This window comes from Manis pentadactyla, chromosome 3 (genome assembly GCF_030020395.1).
Source record: "Manis pentadactyla isolate mManPen7 chromosome 3, mManPen7.hap1, whole genome shotgun sequence".
NCBI classification, from domain to species: domain Eukaryota; kingdom Metazoa; phylum Chordata; class Mammalia; order Pholidota; family Manidae; genus Manis; species Manis pentadactyla.
This window is the reverse complement of record NC_080021.1, coordinates 11,293,242-11,312,486: the sequence shown is the minus strand read 5'-3', so window position 1 is coordinate 11,312,486 and position 19,245 is coordinate 11,293,242. Positions and strand designations below refer to the sequence as shown.

The 19,245-nt window shown below is 48.1% G+C and overlaps 1 protein-coding gene across 3 annotated transcripts in view; it reads right to left on the bottom strand.

The window, feature by feature from the left end:
- ADCY8 (adenylate cyclase 8) overlaps positions 1 to 19,245 on the bottom strand; it is a 225,266-nt gene that overhangs the window by 5,848 nt on the left and 200,173 nt on the right. For all 3 annotated transcript variants that reach the window (XM_036890545.2, XM_036890546.2, XM_036890547.2), the window contains 2 exons: positions 13,925 to 14,083; positions 3,517 to 3,663 (listed from right to left, as the gene is read on the bottom strand). In XM_036890545.2, the coding sequence (XP_036746440.2) occupies positions 3,517 to 3,663; positions 13,925 to 14,083 (306 nt within the window). The remainder of the gene's footprint in view (positions 1 to 3,516; positions 3,664 to 13,924; positions 14,084 to 19,245) is intronic.

The window sequence follows — 19,245 nt, the reverse complement described above, 5'->3', positions numbered from 1 at the left end:
GGGCTCGGAGGCTGGGGCGGGTGCGCGGGAGGTCCACAGAACTAGGAGGCCTGCTGCTGCTTTCTCATCTGAAACACGTCCTGCGCACACCACTCTTCTCTGCACCGGTCTGCTTCCTTTTGTTGTAACTTCTCAAAGCGTTGTCTCTGCTTACTGCCTCCAATTTCCTCTTCCCTGACCTTTCCTAAACCCACTGCAGAGTGGCTCGCCACCCCACTGAGACTGCTCTTGTCCAGGCCACCAGTGAGTCCCCACGGCCCGTCCACTGGCCAGGCCTTGGGCCTCGCCCGGCTTGGGCCCTTGGCAGCGTCGGACCCAGCTGACCAGGACACCTGTCCACTAGCGGTTTTATTTCTACGTCACTGGCACCCACCAGTCCCCTTTGCTCCTTCCTTCTCATCTTCTCTCACAATGTGGGTGGCCCCAGGGCTCAGGCCTGGACCTCTTGGCCACCTGAACTCACTGCCTCGCCATCTCACGTTGTCTCAAGGCTTTGACGCAGTGTCTTTGCTGGAGACACTCACATGAATGCGACCTCCCTCGACCTTCAGACTCGGCTGCACAGTTGCTAAACGACATCCCCATTACAGGTCCAACAGGCATCTCCAAAGCTACGCCCTTGGCCCCCTCTACTCACTGGCTGTCATGATGCACAGGGTCTCCATTTCTCCAGCTGTTGTGTATAAAAACCTTATCACTCACATCTAATCTGCCATCTTGGTCCCACTCTGAAACGTGTCTAGATTCTGCCTCCGTCTCTGCACATCCCGCATCCATGAAGCCAGCCCCGACTGGAGGAGCTAGGTTCGAAACTCAGCCTCCTTGGCTTCCAGTACAGACGCTCACCTCTTGTTTTCCTGGGTTGGTGGGTATTCAGAGGCAACTTCTTGCTCTCCAACTCCTTGCCTCTCTAAGATTGTAACATCCTCAGGCACTAGGCCATGGGGGTTGGGCGGCAGACAGATGGGTCAGACCAAGAGGATGGGGTGCACTTTCTATCCACTTCTTGCTATAGGTATCCTCTCAAAATTAGTAAGGAGCTAAGAAAACTTGACAAAAATTCCAGCTGGAGAGAAACTCTTCTGGGAACCATGGAAAATACAGGTGCTCCTGTAATTCACTCTAGTGTGTGTGTGCGTGTGTGTGCTGCTTGATCCACAGCTGAGGCAGCCTTTTTTCACGAGTTTTATTTTTTGGGTTTAAGTGAAGCCCCTGTTCTGCCCTGGCTGAGATTCTGCAAACCACACCCCCGGCAGAGAGTGGCTGGAGCAGCCCCCACGTCCACGTCCTCAGCCCGGGGTCATGGCTGATACTCGCCGTCACACACGCTAAGCAGCTTGGGTTTCCTTAGCTCAGAGATCTCGCCATGCCTCCGGTGGCCCAGCTCCCTCCCCCCGCCTCCCTACAAGGGCACTGCCCCAGCTTCCTGCGGGAGGGGCATCTCTTTCCTCCTCTCTGCTCTTGGAACTACTTGGCTGAGGGCCAGTTTCAGAGCTGCCTCCTCAGAAGTCCATTAGGAGGCAGCAAGAGGCCTCATTATTTCATTTAACCTCCATGCAGCACATTTATCCACTATATAGCTAAAAGCGCCTGGGGGCATAATGCAGTTCCTCATTAGCCCGTTTATTAAATCGCTGGTACACTTGGAGCCCCAAGATGTGGAGGACCCATCGGCCTTCCGCGAGGAGGAGGTGGTGGGGTGAGGCCCCGGCACGGCTGCTGCAGACCCAGCACTGCGGCCTGTGCTCTGCGCGGTGGGCGGTCTTCCTCTGAGCCGAGAACGGACTTCCCTTGCTCCTTGGGTCCTGTGCCGTGACACGGGCAGGAAGAGGGCATCGCTGCTAAAGCAGCACCAGGGCGCCGGCTGGAGATAAGCCAGGGCAGAGCCTGGAAGGCTCTCCCGATACAAAGAAAAGGCTTGTCCGGGAGACCCAGGGGCCCGGGGGGAAGCTGCATGGCTTAGAGCTGGCGAGCTGGGGGAGGGCTTCCCCTGCTGACTATTTCCTCTTCCCTCATCCTCTTCTACTTCCTCCCCTTTCTGCCCGCCTGGCTCTCAGCCTCTCCAACTTTCCTCTGCAAACACCCAACTCTACCTCTAGGGGTGCTGTCTGGTTTTGGAAGCCTGTCTACACTTGAGGCCCTGACATGCAAATTCAGTGCAAATTTATTTATTACAATTTAAAACATGCTAGTGAGCACTTCTTTGGGGAGAACAGGGTGCGGCATAGCCGGTGGGCTTGATAGCTTGTAAGCAGCGAGATGATGGGGCAGGTGGCGTGCAGCTGGAGCTGAGGCTGGACAGGGCACAGGGACAATTGAAGTGCAAAGCCTCAGGTGACCTCAAGGCGTTCACAAAGTGGAGCCATTGATGGATTTTAGATTTTAAAGGGATGTGACAAAATACTGCTGCTTTTGGTGGTTGCTGATGGTGAAATGCAGGAGTGAGGGCAGTTAGGAGATGGTTGTCATCCAGGTGAGAAATAATGTGGCCAGAAGTGAAACAAAGGCAGTAGCAATGGTGAGAAGGGGCAGCCTGGGAGCCAGTAAGAAGGAGCCCACAGGACTCAGGGGCCAGGCGCAGTGTGGGAGTTTAGGGCGATGGCATGTTCAAGGCGGTACAGCTATGCTGTTGGTGGCCCACCCACATCTCCTTTTGGGGCCATGATTGGCTGTTGACAGCAGACTGCTGGACCCGTTCCCAGAGAAGAGCCCTGGGCCAATGGGAGCCTCCTTGCTGGGAGGTCATACCCCCCCATGGGGGAGGCCCATAGCCAACGGCTCACCAGCACGGTGCACAGAAGACTGGCCCCCTTGCATCACTGTGAAACAACTCTGGGGTACCACTTAGGTCCCTGAGCTCTGTGGGGGACCAGCAGGAGGAGGCTTGCCTTAGCTGAGCCCCCAGCGCTGTGTGGCTTCTTCCCTAGCATTTTCTCAATTAACTGTTTCTTCCGCTCTCCAGCTCAGGTAAATGGATGGACGCTGGGCTCTAATGCAAGTTGGGGGTGGGGAGAAGGCCCACTCCTGCCAAGTCCACTGATGTAAACACAGCAAAGCATTAGTATTTCCCCCCGTGTTATGTGTTCTTTAGACTCATGGAGCCTAAAGGAAGTACTATCTGGAGTATGTTTATTTCATGTTTTGGGTCCCAGTGCTAATAACTGATGGCTTCCTTTGGCACTTTAAGCAGATGGAGAAATGCCTCCATCAGTGCCCAGTCCCTGCAGTGCCAGTGCCTGAGAGCGGTGGCCTCCAGGCAAGCCCTGGCTTTGCCAGGTGATAGCTGTTTGCCATTGCGTTAAATGACCTGGCCTCTCTGAGGCTTAAGTTCTTGATCCCCCAAATGAAGAAACAATAGCATTTATCACATGTGGTAATTGTGATAATTAAGTTAGAGAACACACGTCTGCATTTATAATGCAGCCTGGAATTCTGTTAAGTGAAAAAGGTGGTTATTGCTCCAAAGAATAACATAATGTCCATCTGTGACTGTCAGTTTCTGGGGCTTCGGTTTACCTCATCGAAGTCAGCAATGATCTCATTCAGCAGGCGCAGGCATTCCACTCCTTGGTTGTTCATTTCAGTCTGAGAGTAAAAGTCTGCAAACCCGGGGATGGAGGCGAACATCACCCCAACGGCGTCATAGGATTGGGAATACAGTTCCTGGAAAGAGAGACATACAGGGGGAGCCAGAGACAGTCATCAGAGGTGAGGTTCTGCAGGGATGCTCCCTGTGCGCAGGGACACACAGAGACAGGGTCTCTGACACCATCCGGGCAACTCTGTAACCATAGCACTGTCACCACGTGGACTGGAACCATTGCAAGTCCTGGTCCACAGCCTCAGCCGGCCCAGAGTTACGACTGCCGTCCTCTAGTGCTTGGTCAGTTGCTGCTTCTGCTCTCATTGATCGGAGCCCAAACCTTCTCCACTCCTGGCCTTCACTCTCCACTCGATTCCTCTTGGTACATGACCCTGTCTCTTACTTCATTGAGAAAACAGGCTGTTGGCAAGTCACCGACCTCTGTCCCAATACTCACACACATGTCCACACTCGTACTGTCATCTCTTTTACTCAGCTCCAGAAAATGCACTTTTCCTTCTGCTGAAGGTTAACACATCTACCTAATCTCTTGACTCCCTTCCAATTTCCTCAGTACCTTCTTCCCACAGTGATCTTTTCTGTCTTATTTCTCTCTCTTCTCCTACTCCTCACCTCAAAGTGTTTCCTAGAAGGAAAAGTACAATGTGCCCTGGATAACACACTTGTGGCTACCAGCCAGTTTCTCTTCATCCAAACTTCTCAAACTAGTTTTCTCCACTGCAGGTTCCCACTCTCTCAAATTCATTCACATGTCAGGCTGGGATGAGGTGCCTCCAGGACGGCCAGCCGGCCAGCCACTGTGGAGAACTCCCACACCAACATCAGTTCTCATGTTCCTGGACACCTCTGCAGATTGGTGTAGTTATCGCTTTCAAGAATCACGAGTCTCTTGACTTCTGATGCTTCAGGAGTTAGTTTCCTTATGCCGGGGCCCTTCAAGGATGCCTTTTTTGGCTTATGTTCCACCTTATATGTTGGTGATTGCTATGGTTCTATCCTCAACCTACTGCATGGTTTACATATTTCCCTGGGCATCTCATTCACTCAGCCTTTCACCAGCGTTCATGTGTTCCAATCTCTCAAAGCCTATGTCCAAGTCGGTTCTTCTTTTTGGGTTTAAGCTTCCATGTCTTATACTGTGTCTCCCTCACATTCCTCAAATTATAAATACTGCACCTGAATGCACCTTCTCTCCACCTACATCTGCTCCTGCTCCTTCATTCTCTGACTCTTGGTGGCACTAATGCTTGGTGGCACCAGTGTTGCCAAGTCACCCAAGTTAGAGACACTCAGGGTCATTTTTGCTTCCTTCTTCCCCATCATGTCCAGTTTTGACAAATTTCCAAGTCTTGCTAAGTTTCTTTTTGTCTCCTAAATATTTTTTTCTAACCCTCCTACCATTGCTGTTTATCGGGCCCTTCCTGTTTTCCTCCTTGTCCACTAATGTGACCACCTCCCACAGGGTTCCCTGGACTCCATTCTTGTCCCATCCAAACATGGAAGCCAGAGTGACATTTTAAAGATACAATATTGACCATGCCTTTCCCATTCTTAAAACCCTCCAATGACCCACCATTGCCCTCAGGATAAAACTCAGAGACAGGAGCAAGACATATATTCATATATTCATGCCCTACCCTCCACCTGTCTCTTCAGCCTGCCTCATTGCGGGCAATCCTCTGTGTTGGACCTTGTGTTTTAGACACACTGAAGCATCTGTACTTCTGTGCACACACTGTAGCGGATGCTGTAGGTGTCCTAGGGAAAGACTCCCAAGGCCCAGCTGTCAGCCTCACCTTTCTTTGCGTGGAGTTTTTCTCCGGCCACTAGAGGGCACTCTGCCATTGGGAGCAGAAGGCAGAAGGCTCCAGGAAACTAATGCCCCCTCAGGAGCCGCGATGAACTAATTGCTGATGGGAACTGGGACATAGCCCTCAGCTCCTCCACCCCTTGGGCCAGATAACTTTGAGGTATGTTTGCTACACCATTTCCTTGAATTCCCAGTAGGAATAAGCTCCGGCAGCCGCAGAGGTAACAGGTCTGATAATGACTCATTTATCGGTTCCTTCCCCTTCTCTGCCTGCCTTACCACCCTCCTGCCTACCCAGGTTTCCTGGGACCACCTCCAAAGTAAATTACTTGCACTCAAATCCTTGTCTCTAGGTATGCTTCTAGAAGAAGCCAAATGACCGATACTCTTCTGTTTTATACTTCAATGCTTTCATTCTCACTGTTTGTCCCTTGACAGGGACCACGTGCTTCCTTCTCTGCAGTTAGCCTCCTTAACTAGGCTGATTCTTGTCTCCTGCCTTCACTAAACCTTAGGTTCCATGTTGCCCATTTTCCCCAGATTCAGTGGCAGGACCCCAAGCAACCCTAGCTGTAGCCCTTGCTGCCTGCATCATCATCATTCCTTTTAATATCCATCTCTTCCTTTACCCGGGGACTCCACAAGGGCAAAGACCCCATGGCCATTCATCTTGGTGCATTCAAGCATTCAATTATTATTTTTTGCATGCCTGCAACATAATGTATGGCCTATGCAGGGTCTGGTACAAGGAAAATGCTGAGTTAATGAATCCCCTATAGCCATTGTAGGAAACATTAAAGCTTATAAAGTGCTTTCATATGAATTCAATGATTTAATCCTTGCGATAGTCCTGTGAAGTTAGCACAGATGAAGAAAATGAGACAAAGAGGAGTTAAGTCTTGCTTGGGATCACGTAGGTAAAAGCAGAAGAGCCAGGGTCCGGCGCCTCTAGGGCCTTTCCTGCTCTGCACTCTGAGCTCGCCTCCTCTGCTTTTCATACCTTCAGTCTGAGAAAGATAGTGTCCCTGATTCATGATCAGTCTTCGGCCTTGAGCTTCAAGTGTGGCTGAATCTGAATGGACACCTTCTCTAGTCTTCATCCAAAAGGGCACAGGCAGCTGGTGACTGCCTGGGCTGTGGGTCAGGGGATGGCAGATTGCGGCCAAGAAGCACAGCAATGGCACACGGCTGTTCACCGTGGGCGTGGACGGTGGCGTGACACCGCAGGAGGAGCCCGACTCACTGCCTTATGGGTCAGAGAAACTGCATAAGCAAACCTGCAGAACCACATCCTCCAAGTGGCTGTGATTTGGAGAGAAAAAATCTGTTCACTCAATTAGCTGTAGAATTAGTATGCTCAGGTTGCCCAGAAAAGTGCCACAGACTGGGTGGCTTAAGCAACAGAGATGAATTTGCTCACAGTTCTGGGGTGTGGAAGTCCAAGATCAAGGTGTCCGCAGGGCTGGTTTCTTCTGAGGCTGCTCTCCGTGGCTGGTACGTGGTCTTCTCCCTGCGTCTTCAGTGTCGTCACACATTCTTCTGTGTGTGTGTCTTAATCTCTTCTTCCCAGGACACCAGCCATACTGGTTAGCGCCCACCCTCATGGCCTCATTTTAACTTCATTACCACTTTAAAGCTCCCATCTCCAAATATAGTCCAATTTTGAGACACTGGGGGCTAGGATGTCAACATATGAATTGTGGAGGACACAATTCAGCCCATAACAACCTATATTCCTACTTTCTGCTTAGAATAAAAAAGAGAAAGCCCTACCACAGCTGGCTGAAACCCACTCCATAATGACACCACTGCCCCCCCCCCCCACTTTGGTTTGTGCCTGTGATAGGAAATGGCTGGTCACCAGGGGTGTCCTGACTATCGTTCGCTGGCTTCAGTCTTCTCAAGAATCCAGGCCCCCTGACACTCTTCTTAGTTTTAGTGCTCAGCCTTTGCCAACACTTAGAATGTTCTGATTGCTTAAATAATAAAAGTCATGGTACTAATATCAGCTACATCTCCTGGGTGCTGTGTGATGGCCAGACACGGAGCTGGGGTTCACACCCAGGCAGCCTGACTCTCGAGCTGCTGCTACTAATAATAGTCATGGCAGTGACCGTGGCTGCAGCCAGCCCTACAGTAACAGCGACAAGCAGCATAAGGCCTAAAGCAGGATAGGAATAAATGTCACCGGAACTGGAAGCTGGTTCTGGTAAGTCCACCTGAATGCATGGCTGACTTGACATGGTAGGGGGTGCACAGCATATGACCTTGAAGAGATGGAGCCTGAGTTCAGATGCTGACTCTGCCACGTCCTGGTGGAGGCTGCAGGGGTGGGAATGGGCTGGGAAGAGACTCCCTCCGCCTCTCTGCCTGGTGCTGTCCGCTGGTGACAGTGGCCACGAGGAACTGAACCAAGGCTCTGGGCTCTTGAGCACCACACGGCCTTTCTGTAACGAACTTGCCTTGTGCCAAGTTGCACGGGGCACCTGTGTTTGTACCCAATTCAATTTTCACATCAACTCAGCAAGGTCGGTATTATTTCCCATTAACCAGATGAGGAAATGAGGGAGAAGGGGGTGAGGGTCGGGAGGCGTACACAGAAGGGGTCCGGCCACCTGCCTGTCCCTTCAGATATCCCTGTCACTCAACGGGTACCAACCAACTGCTTTAGTATGCCATCTGTTTCTTGTTATTTTGGGTTCAAAGATGAAAATCGTAAACTGGGGAGGGACTGAAGAATCTAGGAAAGCCATGGTTGTTTTACGGTCACCCTCCTCTGGTTGGATGTACAAGTATGGGCTTTACAGAGGACTTTGAGCAGATGCACGCCGCCCTCCCCCGATTCCAACAGGAAGGCTCAGGTCTCCTCTTTGCCCAGGAACTGCAGCCAACACTTCACCTGCCCAGGTGTCTGATTCCAAGTCCTGTGTCTCTAAGTGAAGCCCCCTCTCTGAAGGGGAGAAACAATGTCTGTCAACCTGATTAGGGTCCTCAGTGCCACTTCCTTGGCAAGATCCTCCAAGCCCCCGCAGTGTAAATGCCACCTCTCTCTCTCATGTGCTCTATTCCATTATTCAGCTTCTGCACTCATAGAACTTACCACTACCAGGCACTACGTCACTTATTTATTTGTTTTAGTGTCTTTCTTCCCATGAAAATACATGCTTTGTATCAACAAGGACTTTGTTTTTTTTTGTTCACTGTTTGAAACCCAGGATCTAGAACAACACCTGGCCCATGGCCGACCCTCCGTAAAGACTTGCTAAATGAATGAGTGAGGGTATGGCTGGGATATGGGTCTCTGATTGGGACGGAATAGAAAAACTAATGACGGCTCCCACTTATTAAAAATAACAACAGTAACAACTGGTGTTCTCTAAAAATGTGCCAAGCACCATTTAAGCACTTTATGCATAATAACTCATGTAAATGTAACAATCAGATCAACTGGTCAGTATCACTACTTTGTAGATGAGGAAGATGAGGTCCAGAGAGGTCCCTCACTTGTTCGCAGGACAGAGGTAGTGAGGGGAGGTTGGTATGATTTCCTCATGAATCAGATGAGGATGTCCCCAGGCGTGAGGCTCTGTCACCTCCGTGTGTTTGGAAGGTCTGGGGCACCGTGTGTCACTGCTCCCTTCCACTCCCACTCATGGTTCACAGCGAGGTGGGGCAGAGAAAACACATCCCGCTTTGAAGGTACACATACCAGGGTTTGAATTCAAGCTCGCCGCTCACTAGCTCTGTGACCTCGGGCAGTTCCTTTACTTCTCGGAGCTGGTTTCTGCACCTGAAAAATGGGGATAGCCATTCTTCCCTCCTATTGTTCACATGCATGAGCACTGCTGTGGCCTCAGGAAAAGCTGGGACCCAAATGCTCAGATGCCCACCGGGAGAATTTTCAAGGGTTTGTATCATAGTTTAATTTGCAGCTAGGAGAGAAGCCACAAATGCCTCTCACAGGAACAGAGCATGAAATTGGTGTCCTGCCCCTGAATGGCACCCCTTCATTTGTTACACTGCTCTTTGTCTTTCTCCTACACACACACACACACACACACACACACACACACCCTCCTCAGGGTAGCACAGGGAGCAGTGTGGTAAGGGCGTAGTGTGGCAGTGATGGAAGAAATCCGAGGGACTGGATTGGAGTCACAGCTTTGCTTAAAGTTAGGCATGTCAGGGGACCTCTCTGAGCCTCAGTTTCCTCATCAGTAATGTCTGGGGACAGAAGTCTCCTCTTAAGACCATTTTAATGAAAGGCCATTTTCATAGATTTTCTGTCTCAGTATGTGGCGCACAGTAGGTGTCCAGCAAGTGGTATTACATCATGTGAAAATTCTCCAGGCAACGTAAACACTGTGTGTGTTTAAGCCTCATCAAGTGTTAACTGTTTGAACACTTGTAAGACCTCAAGTAAGCAAGACAAGACTTTTTACTGAAAATGTCTTATCCATGTGACTGAGATGGAACCTGCTACTCATTTAGTTCAGTGGGGGCTCAGCCGGGATGCTGGCTGGGGAGCGGGAAGCCCGGCAGCTCTGGTCGGTTTCCTTCCTTTCAGGACAAAGCCGGTGGGCTCTTGTTCCTTCCCAGTGCTCCCAGATGCCTCCCTGTCCTGGCATCTTGATCGACAGGCAGCTGTCCTCTCACTGCTCTTAGGGTTTCCCTCCGAGGGCTCCAGGGCTTCATCCGCTCCTGCTGGTGGCCACGGTCGATGACCATCAGTATTCTCTCTGCTTTCTTTGTCTTCATCAAGAAGCCTTGCAACAAAGGCCCTGACCTTAGGGAGCCTTGAGAAAACCAGGCCTGAACCAAATTCCAGAGAAGTCCATCTGCACCCCAGAGGCCCTCAAAGGCCTGAGTACATTCAGACCTGATTATTCAGCAGCCGCCGACTTGTCCCCTGGCTGCTCTTCCTCGGGTTTCTGTGGTGGCTTGGGTGGGGCGTGGACCCCTGGTCGTAAGGGAAGGGTCACAAACCTGAACATCCTGGTGACGCCAGCAGGTAACATAAGTGGTGGCCATATGTGGGTAGGCTGGGGACTCCATTCCATGCCTAAAGGCATTGGCCAACCAAGCGGCCTGCCGGCTCCCCTTCCGGCCCACTGCCTCCCTGGGCAGGTCTGTCTCAGCCACTGTTGACCTCTGTTCTCAGGGAGTTTCATCTCCTGTTTAGCTCAGTGTGAAAGTCAAAACTGGTAGGGTATCTTTGCATAGCCCCCCCAACAGCCCACACTGTCTATGTGGCATCCTTGGCTGGGGCCCCCTGTCCCTACCTGAACGCTCTGGTGAGAAAACTTGCTGCTCTAATTCATCCACAAGCTTTTAAGGAATGTGGCCACAGTGGCAGGTGCACCAGGCCCTGAGGATCAGTGGGGACCAATGCCGATGTGGTCTCCGCCCCCGTGGAGCGCACCAGCTGCCCAGTGGCTCCATCGTCGCAAGGTTCTTTACTGCAGAGCCCAGCGATGTGGCCTGGGTTGGCCCCTGAAGACACTCAGTGACATCCGCTCACCTGATAAGCCTCCAGTCATCCGAAGGCTTCCTTCAGTTCCTTCTCACTTGCCTCCTTCTAGGTGGGTAGAGGTTGGCCGGTGGTTTGATGTCCATTCTCACCCCCCACACCCTCTCCATCGTCGAGTCCCGTGGCTTCCGGCTTCGACACAACCTGGAAGTCACTGGCTTCTCTCCATCTCCACTGCCACTGGTCTAGGCTTCCTGGCCAGGGCCTTTCCTGTGGTCCTGGCTGTCCTAGGCCCTCCTAACTGGCGTGCAGTCTTGGGTGCCTCCTCTCCATCTCAGCCAGCCACCAGTCAGACTAGGTTATACTTACAACCTCATGAAGTTCCCCACTGCCCTTGAGAGGGCACCCCACGTCCTCCCACAGCCCACACACAGCCTGTGGGCCCGCCTGCCAGGACCTGGCCCACATTCCCTCCACGCCACCAGCCGCTCCAGGGCCTCTGCATGCTGCCCTCTCGTCCCTGTGTGGCCCGCCTCTTCCCTGCCCTCTCGGCATGACCTGGTCCTTCCCATTCGTTCAGCCGCAGCTCAGACATGACCATCTCCTGAGCTGTGCAGGCCTACTGAGCACCGGTCACCTGGTTCTGCACCTGGCTGGCATCTGACTGCTCTGTTTGAGCATAAACTGTGTGACAGGCGAGTCCTTGTGGCTGTAGTGAGTAGGGGTGCCCCTGGGCCTGGTGTAGGGCTAGAATAAATGCTCTCTGCACAGTCTGGGCCCTGCGAGTACTTACTGAGCATTTGTTGTGACTCAGATCCCTGAAAGGTTTGCTTTGCTTGGCTCAGACGAAGCTGCCCTTCCATGGCCAAAGGATGACGCCTAGCACTTGGCCAGTCTTTGGGCCTCGATCTGGCTGTACACAACTTGGTATCCCTTCCAGGCTTATTCACATCACCACCTCGGTGCTAGTCCCTTGGCAGGACACTGTGGGCTCTTCCTGCCTGGCCCCTGCCCACCTCTGCAGCTGTGTCCCCGTCACCCACAGCTTCCATGATGTGCCCTGGCCACAGTGTGCCACTAGCTCACACCAAGTGTCCTCTGGCCTCCAGACTTCGGCATACCTGTTCCCGCTGCTGGAAATGCTTCTCCTCACCTTGTTAGCTTGGTGTCTGGAATACTTAGGCACCTAGTAGTATTTTCCTGAGGATTCATCAGAGCAAGCACAATTGAGGACTCCTCTTGGAAGCTTTCTCTGATCTCGTTACCTCCTATGCTATGCAGGAGTTGATTTATTTCCTCCTAGATTCTCTTTCTTATTTGTGAAATGGGATAAAATACCAGCCCTTCTGGACTACTGAAAGAATTAAAGAAGTGAGTGCATATAAAGGCCTTGGCCCAGAGGGGACATTTGCTGAAAGGGCGGTGCCTCTTCCTTTCTCAGGATGGTGGTTCCACTGCCATGGAGAGAGAGGTGTTTAGCTGATAGTTTCCAAGGGTTCCCACTGGCTTATCAATATCGAGTCTGGAGAGTCTCAGCACATCCTGGGCCTTTTCCCACCATGCTTCCATCTATGGCTCCCCTCTTACTGGGCATGTGGCGCCCACCAACCCACCATGGCCTCATCAGCCCACCAGTGGTCCATCGCAGTCCTCAGATACTGTGGGGCTACCAAGTACTACAGACTAGGGGCAATGGGGACACTTTTTCTAACAACATTCAGTCCAATAGCCAGGCAACATCAACAGCTGAGTGAGGGGCATGGCTCAGCCTCGGCCTCCCTGCTCCTGGAGCTTTCATTCAGGCTCCCCTGTGCTCAGGGGCTGCTTGATTCAAGCTTCCAGCTAATAACTTTGTGACTTTGGCTACGTTACTGAACCTTGGTTAAGTCTCATTGAATTTATTTGTAACATGGCGGAAAATACTATTGTAGCAGGATTACTAGTACAATATATTCACAGCCACAGTTATATACCTAGATTGTGTGTGTGTGTGTTTGCATTCATATAATAATCAGGTCAGAAGTGTTAGCTTCCTTTCCTCCTCAGGACCCTCTATCGCCACCCAGATCTCATTGTGGTTTCTGAGGTACAGAGCTGTGCGTTCTGACAGAGGGCCCAGGACAATGCCCGAGACATAATCAATGCCAGGTCACTTGCGTTTCTCTGAGATGCTTACTACTAAGCAAGGATCAGAGAATGAAGCTGGACTGACTTCACTGGGTGGCTCTTCGGGCTTAATAAAATAAGAAAAACAACTTCAAATAAAAGAGCATTTTTGAGTACCTACTACATGCTAGGCAATGTGCTAAGAAGATACACACAGATATGTACACATACATGTATGTGCATACACATACATTTATGTATATGTACATAAATGTATACATTTATGATTATTTATCATCTTAGCCATTTTTAAGTATACAGTGCACTGGTGTTAAGTACATTCCCATCGTTGTGCAACTGTCACCACCATCCGTCTCTAGAACTCTTTCGTCTTGCAAAACTGAAATTCCACACAATCAAACACTAGCCCTCTGCCCCTGGCGACCATCACTCTACTTTCTCTCTCTGTGAATTTGGCTTCTGTGGGTGCCTCCCATGAATGAAATTGTACAGTATTTGTCTCTTTGCAACTGGCTTAGTTCAATTCACTTAGATCCTCAAGGTGCATCCATGTTGTACCATGTGCCAGAATTTCCTTATTTTTTAAGGCTGAAAAACATTCCATTGTCCGGATAGGCCACATTTTGTTAACCCATTCATCTGTCAGTGGGCGATTGGGTGCGTCTACCTTTTGGCTATTGTGAATACTGCTCCTATGAACATGGGTGTACCAGTACCTCTTTGTGACCCAGTTTTCAAGTCTTTTGGGTATATACCCAGAAGTGGAATTGTTGGGGTTTTATATATAAATATATAGTGGGAGGCATGTCTCCCTCTCATGTGCCCACACGAGGGCAGTGGAATTCAGAGCTTGGCATCAGGGTGCAGACGGTAGCTGCCCCACTGCCACCCAGCCAGACGACCCTGGGCTCACCTCGTTGTCTCGGTCCTTCTCCAGGAAGTGGCGGGCCACGTGGCTGGGTAGGATGTTCCGGAGCATGTTCTCATTGTGCTCCCTCAGCTCCTTCATCTCATTGATCTCCTCTTTGGCCTGCACTCGCCAAAGGAAGTCTAGGCGGGCCGTGTACTCCAGCTGCAGTTCAGGGGAGAGAAAGGAGAGACAGCTATAGGCTCTTGGGGTCCAGGCTGCAGGCACACCCGTGGGAGGTGAAGAAGGCTTCTCTGGAACCCTTTGCCAACGAGACAGAGCCTGAGCCGAACATTTGGGGAGGCATTTTTGCCTGCTGCCAAGAGATCGGAGGACGATTACATTTCCCTGTGTCCCTGCATCCCCCCCTGGCTGGCATTCTGGCCCCCGTGAGTTTGCAGTGGTGTGCGGGATTATCTGATAGCGCCTGCATCCTCCACTGCAGTGCAGGGGCTCCGAGGCCAGCAGCCCTCACACCTGCTCCACGTTGTATCCTTACCATGGAGCATGGGGCCAGTGTTCCAGCAATATTTGTTGACTCAACAAATAAATTACAAAATAAAGCCAGCTAACACTTAGATGGTGCTTATTACACACCAGCTCTTGTTCTAAGACATATACATATACTCAGTCCTTTCATCCACACAATAATGACCCTAACAGAAGGTTTTATTATCAATCCTTATTGTATAGAGGAGTGAGTTAAAGCAAACATGGCTGAGTGGGGAAACCAGGATTGGAACCTAAGTTCCCAGTCTAACCCCAGAGCCTGAGTTCTTAATCACCCAGCCGAGAGGAAGAAATGAATGAGCTAATAATGGCAGGATCATGGCTTTAGTTGGGCTAAATGTGGTTTAGAGTCCTGGTCTCACATCCAAACACTGTGGCTTCATCTCAGTTTCCTTATCTCATGAACCCCAGTGGCCACACCAGACTGGGATAGGAATCATTTAGGAAGAGGTGGAGATAGCACGTGGCTCGCGGTGGGCTCCTCGTCACATTAGTTCCCTCTGTCCTCATTTCCTCTGCATTGGAAAGAGTCTCACAAACCGTATTTACCACACCTTTGGGATGCCATGATTTCAGTCTTTAATTGTTGAAATCAACAATATGCTGCCCTGTCATACACATGGTTAGATGCCCTGAATTCAAGGGCTTAACACATTCCACTAGTTTCCTTTCTTTGTGTGATGTGAAAGTCTCAGTGGACGGCAAAAGCACGACAAGACAGAAGCCCAGAGTTAGTCATTCAATAGAATTTTTAATAGCAAAAGCTGGAAACGATCAAGTGGTCATTTTGTTGGTGGAATATACTATCGTCTACAGCTATAAAAAGAAACGAAGATTATTTCTCTACACTTTGATGGACTGTTTTTGATGGAGAATGGTATGAGCTAAGAAAGGGGGATACCTACCTCTCTCCCACCACATGTATGTATTATGTGTGCATAATATATATATATAGATATATTTCTTAATTTACTTATTGGAAACTTGAAGTATAAAAAGTAAGAAGTTAAAAAACCATTACAAAACTCGTTATCAATGAGATGAGGAAGAGAGGGAAGAAGGTGGAGGAATAGGGATAAAATGAAAACTTTCAAAATTATGTCTTATTTTATAAGTCTGATTTCTGACTCATGGAAATATTTTCCTTAATTAAAAAACTAAATAGATTTAAAAAAACCTCTAAAACCAACTAAGCAACCAACCAAACAAACAAATGAACTTACGTGTATAGCCACACAGGAGCTGGTCCCAATGTCTTTAACACAATAATTTGATGACACATTTAATAAAGAGAAACAGTCAGGATAAAAGGAGCTCATAAAGAACCTTCAAAGTGTTTACAATGATCATATTGTAGGTGGTGGTGTTTGTGTTATTATTCTGGGACTATTATGTGAATTGCAGGAGAAAGTAAATGAGTAATCGCGTGGGTGTCACGGAGAGCGGGAACTCTGGGGCAGGAGAGGGGAGACGCAGACGAAAGAATGATGGGATTAAGTCAAAAGTCTATGGTCTTGACTCTGGTGTGGAAGTATCATAATGACCTCATGATATATATAATCCCCTAGTTCTGCCCACTGAAACCAAAGCCTAGAAACAGGGAAAATCGAGCAGCAGTGAGTACTCCCAGTGTCCAGACTGTGGTTTCAACATATCAGTTCCTACAGAAGTGATATTTGCAGAAATGGCTGAAGTTTAGGGCAGAAAAAGCACAAGTCTGGAATGTCTTGTCACATCAGAAGGAAAGAAGACTACCAAAGATGACTGGGGTTAGGACAAAGGGACTCAGGAGCCAGCCCAAACAGGCTCCCACTTGTCAAAGATGTGATGAGTTGAGCTTTAATAAAAATAATGTGCAATGGATTGGAACACAGGAAATATGTTAGAATGTATAAATTCATAATGACACTTAAAAAAAACTGCTCCAAAATATATAAAGAGCTCACGGACCTCAACAAACAAAAAGCAAATAATCCAATTAAAAAATGGGGAGAGGAGCTGAATAGACAGTTCTCTAAAGAAGAAATTCAGATGGCCAACAGGCACATGAAAAGATGCTCCACATTGCTAGTCATCAGAGAAATGCAAATTAAAACCACAATGAGGTATCACCTCACACCAGTAAGGATCGCCATCATCCAAAAGACAAACAACAACAAATGTTGGTGAGGTTGTGGAGAAAGGGGAACCCTCCTACACTGCTGGTGGGAATGTAAATTAGTTCAACCATTGTGGAAAGCAGTATGGAGATTCCTCAAAATGCTCAAAATAGAAATACCATTTGACCCAGGAATTCCACTTCTAGGAATTTACCCTAAGAATGCAGTAGCCCAGTTTGAAAAAGACAGATGCACCCCTATGTTTATTGCAGCACTATTTACAATAGCCAAGAAATGGAAGCAACCTAAGTGTCCATCAGTAGATGAATGGATAAAGAAGATGTGGTACATATACACAATGGAATATTATTCAGCCATAAGAAGAAAACAAATCCTACCATTTGCAACAACATGGATGGAGCTAGTGGGTATTATGCTCGTGAAATAGCCAGGCAGAGAAAGACAAGTACCAAATGATTTCACTCATCTGTGGAGTACAAGAACAAAGAAAAACTGAAGCAGAACCCAAGAATGGACTAACAGTTACCAAAGGGAAAGGGACTGAGGAGGATGGGAGGGAAGGGAGGGACAAGGGTGGGGAAAAAGAAAGGGCGCATTACGCTTAGCACGTATAGTGCGTGGGGGGTACGGGGAGGGCTGTGCAACACAGAGAAGACAAGTAGTGAGTCTACAGCATCTTACTACGCAGATGGACAGTGACTGTGAAGGGGTATGTGGGGGGACTTGGTGAAGGGGGGAGCCTAGTAAACATAATGTTCTTCATGTAATTGTAGATTAATGATACCAAAAAAAAAGGTTAAAAAAACAAAACAAAACCTCATTGATCACCCCTGGATGATGCTCAAAAACAAATTTATTAGGAAACCTATAAATGAAGAAATTTATAGGGAAGGAATTAAGTGTTTCTCCTGCCTTTGCTTTATGAGCTGTGCTTGGGGGTAACAAATAGTTGGAGAACACAAGTTTCACTTTAAAAATGTATTCCAACTAGTTAATTATGGAGCATTGACAGTATTGAGATACAGCACCTATAAAATAATATAGATCCATATATTGTTATCAATAGCTTTGACATCAAACACAGAGACAAGCAGACATTACATGCCTCTTAATGGTACCTCACAAAACCAACTGATAACATATTTTTGCAGAAAAATATTGAACTTGAAATTCACCAAATTTCTAGACTTAACTATAAAGGCAGGACAAACAAAGGACAGAGGAATGTGCTAAATACCCCAGAGGATGTGAGCAACAAATTCTAGACTGGGGAACTTAGACATCAGATGACTCTCGCAAGTACTGCAAACAAACAAACAAACAAAAGATGGAGGGTGATCCTAAAGATTAACAAGACATAGACACCTCAACCAATGGCAGTATGTGGACTTTATTTAGATTCTAATTCAAACAAACTAAAAAAGAAATATAAACAAATTAAGAAGTTAAAACACTGTCCAGAGGTTTGACAGTGTTCAAGAACTACTATTTTCTCTTTTAAGGTGTGTTAATAATACTGTGATTAGGTTACATTTCTCTGTCTTTTAGATGCATGTTGAAATAGTAACAGATAAAATGATGGGACATATGGAATTTGCTTCAAATAATTGTGAAGGAGCAATGAGCAAAATGAATAGGGATATTGATAAAAAGACATGATATGAGTTGATGATTGCTGAAACTGTGGGATCATTAGACTATTTTATATATTTTTTTATTATGTTCAAAATTTTCTTACGAAAAAAATGAGTGGAGGCAGTAGGTTGTATAAAAGAATGCTAGTCTTGACTGCTTTGCTGTGTAACACTGAGAAAGTCACTCAACTTCTTGTATTTTGGTTCCCCTTCTAAGACATAAGGATAATCGCCCCCATTATGTCTAACCCAATAGACATGGATTAATATATAGATCTATTATATGGATCAAATTGTATGATGCATGCCAAAGAATTCTGAAATGTCTAAAATGTGGATTTACAAGGTATTGCTATAATGGGAGGCATCTGTGGATAAAGCCAGACCAAAGCTGTGTTTTAATTTTTTCCCCCCAGATTCAAGAGCATCAAGTTTTGAACTGTCAAGTTGCTGGACAGTATTTTCTCCACGACTATTTTCAAATAAAATGTTTCATTTTCCTGCTTAAAAATGAATGCTTAGTTGAAGTAGGAAACAATTTTTTAATTCTTTTCCTTTGAAATACTCTTATCTAACTGAATTCAGCTCAGAAACATGGGTAGGGAAACCTGGGGTGCTGGAAATTATCTCAGCAAGACTTTTCCAGGTACAAGAGAAGAACATGCTTTGCATGTCTGCCAGGTGACTGCATGTCCCTGCATTGAAGGCATGTCCATAATGAGATGCTCTAGACCAAGGACTAGACAAAGCAAACCTCATGAAGGCAGGCATTGCATATTATTAAACCTCCAGGGAGGGTAAGTATTCCTCTTTAGTTTACTATTGATATAGTGTACCCACTATGTGCAGGTTGCTGGGCATATGAAGATGAGTGAAACTCAGCATCTGCCTTTGGTTTATGCACCTCAGTGATGATGGGAGAGTACATAAAAGGAGAGACGTCTTTCAACACAGATGTAGAGAGAATTCAGTGCACAGGCACTCAGTTTTTGAGAGTGAAACATCTTTAGGATTTGCTCAAAAAATGCCAGCTGATTTGGAAGTGTGCTCTCTTTCCTGATTT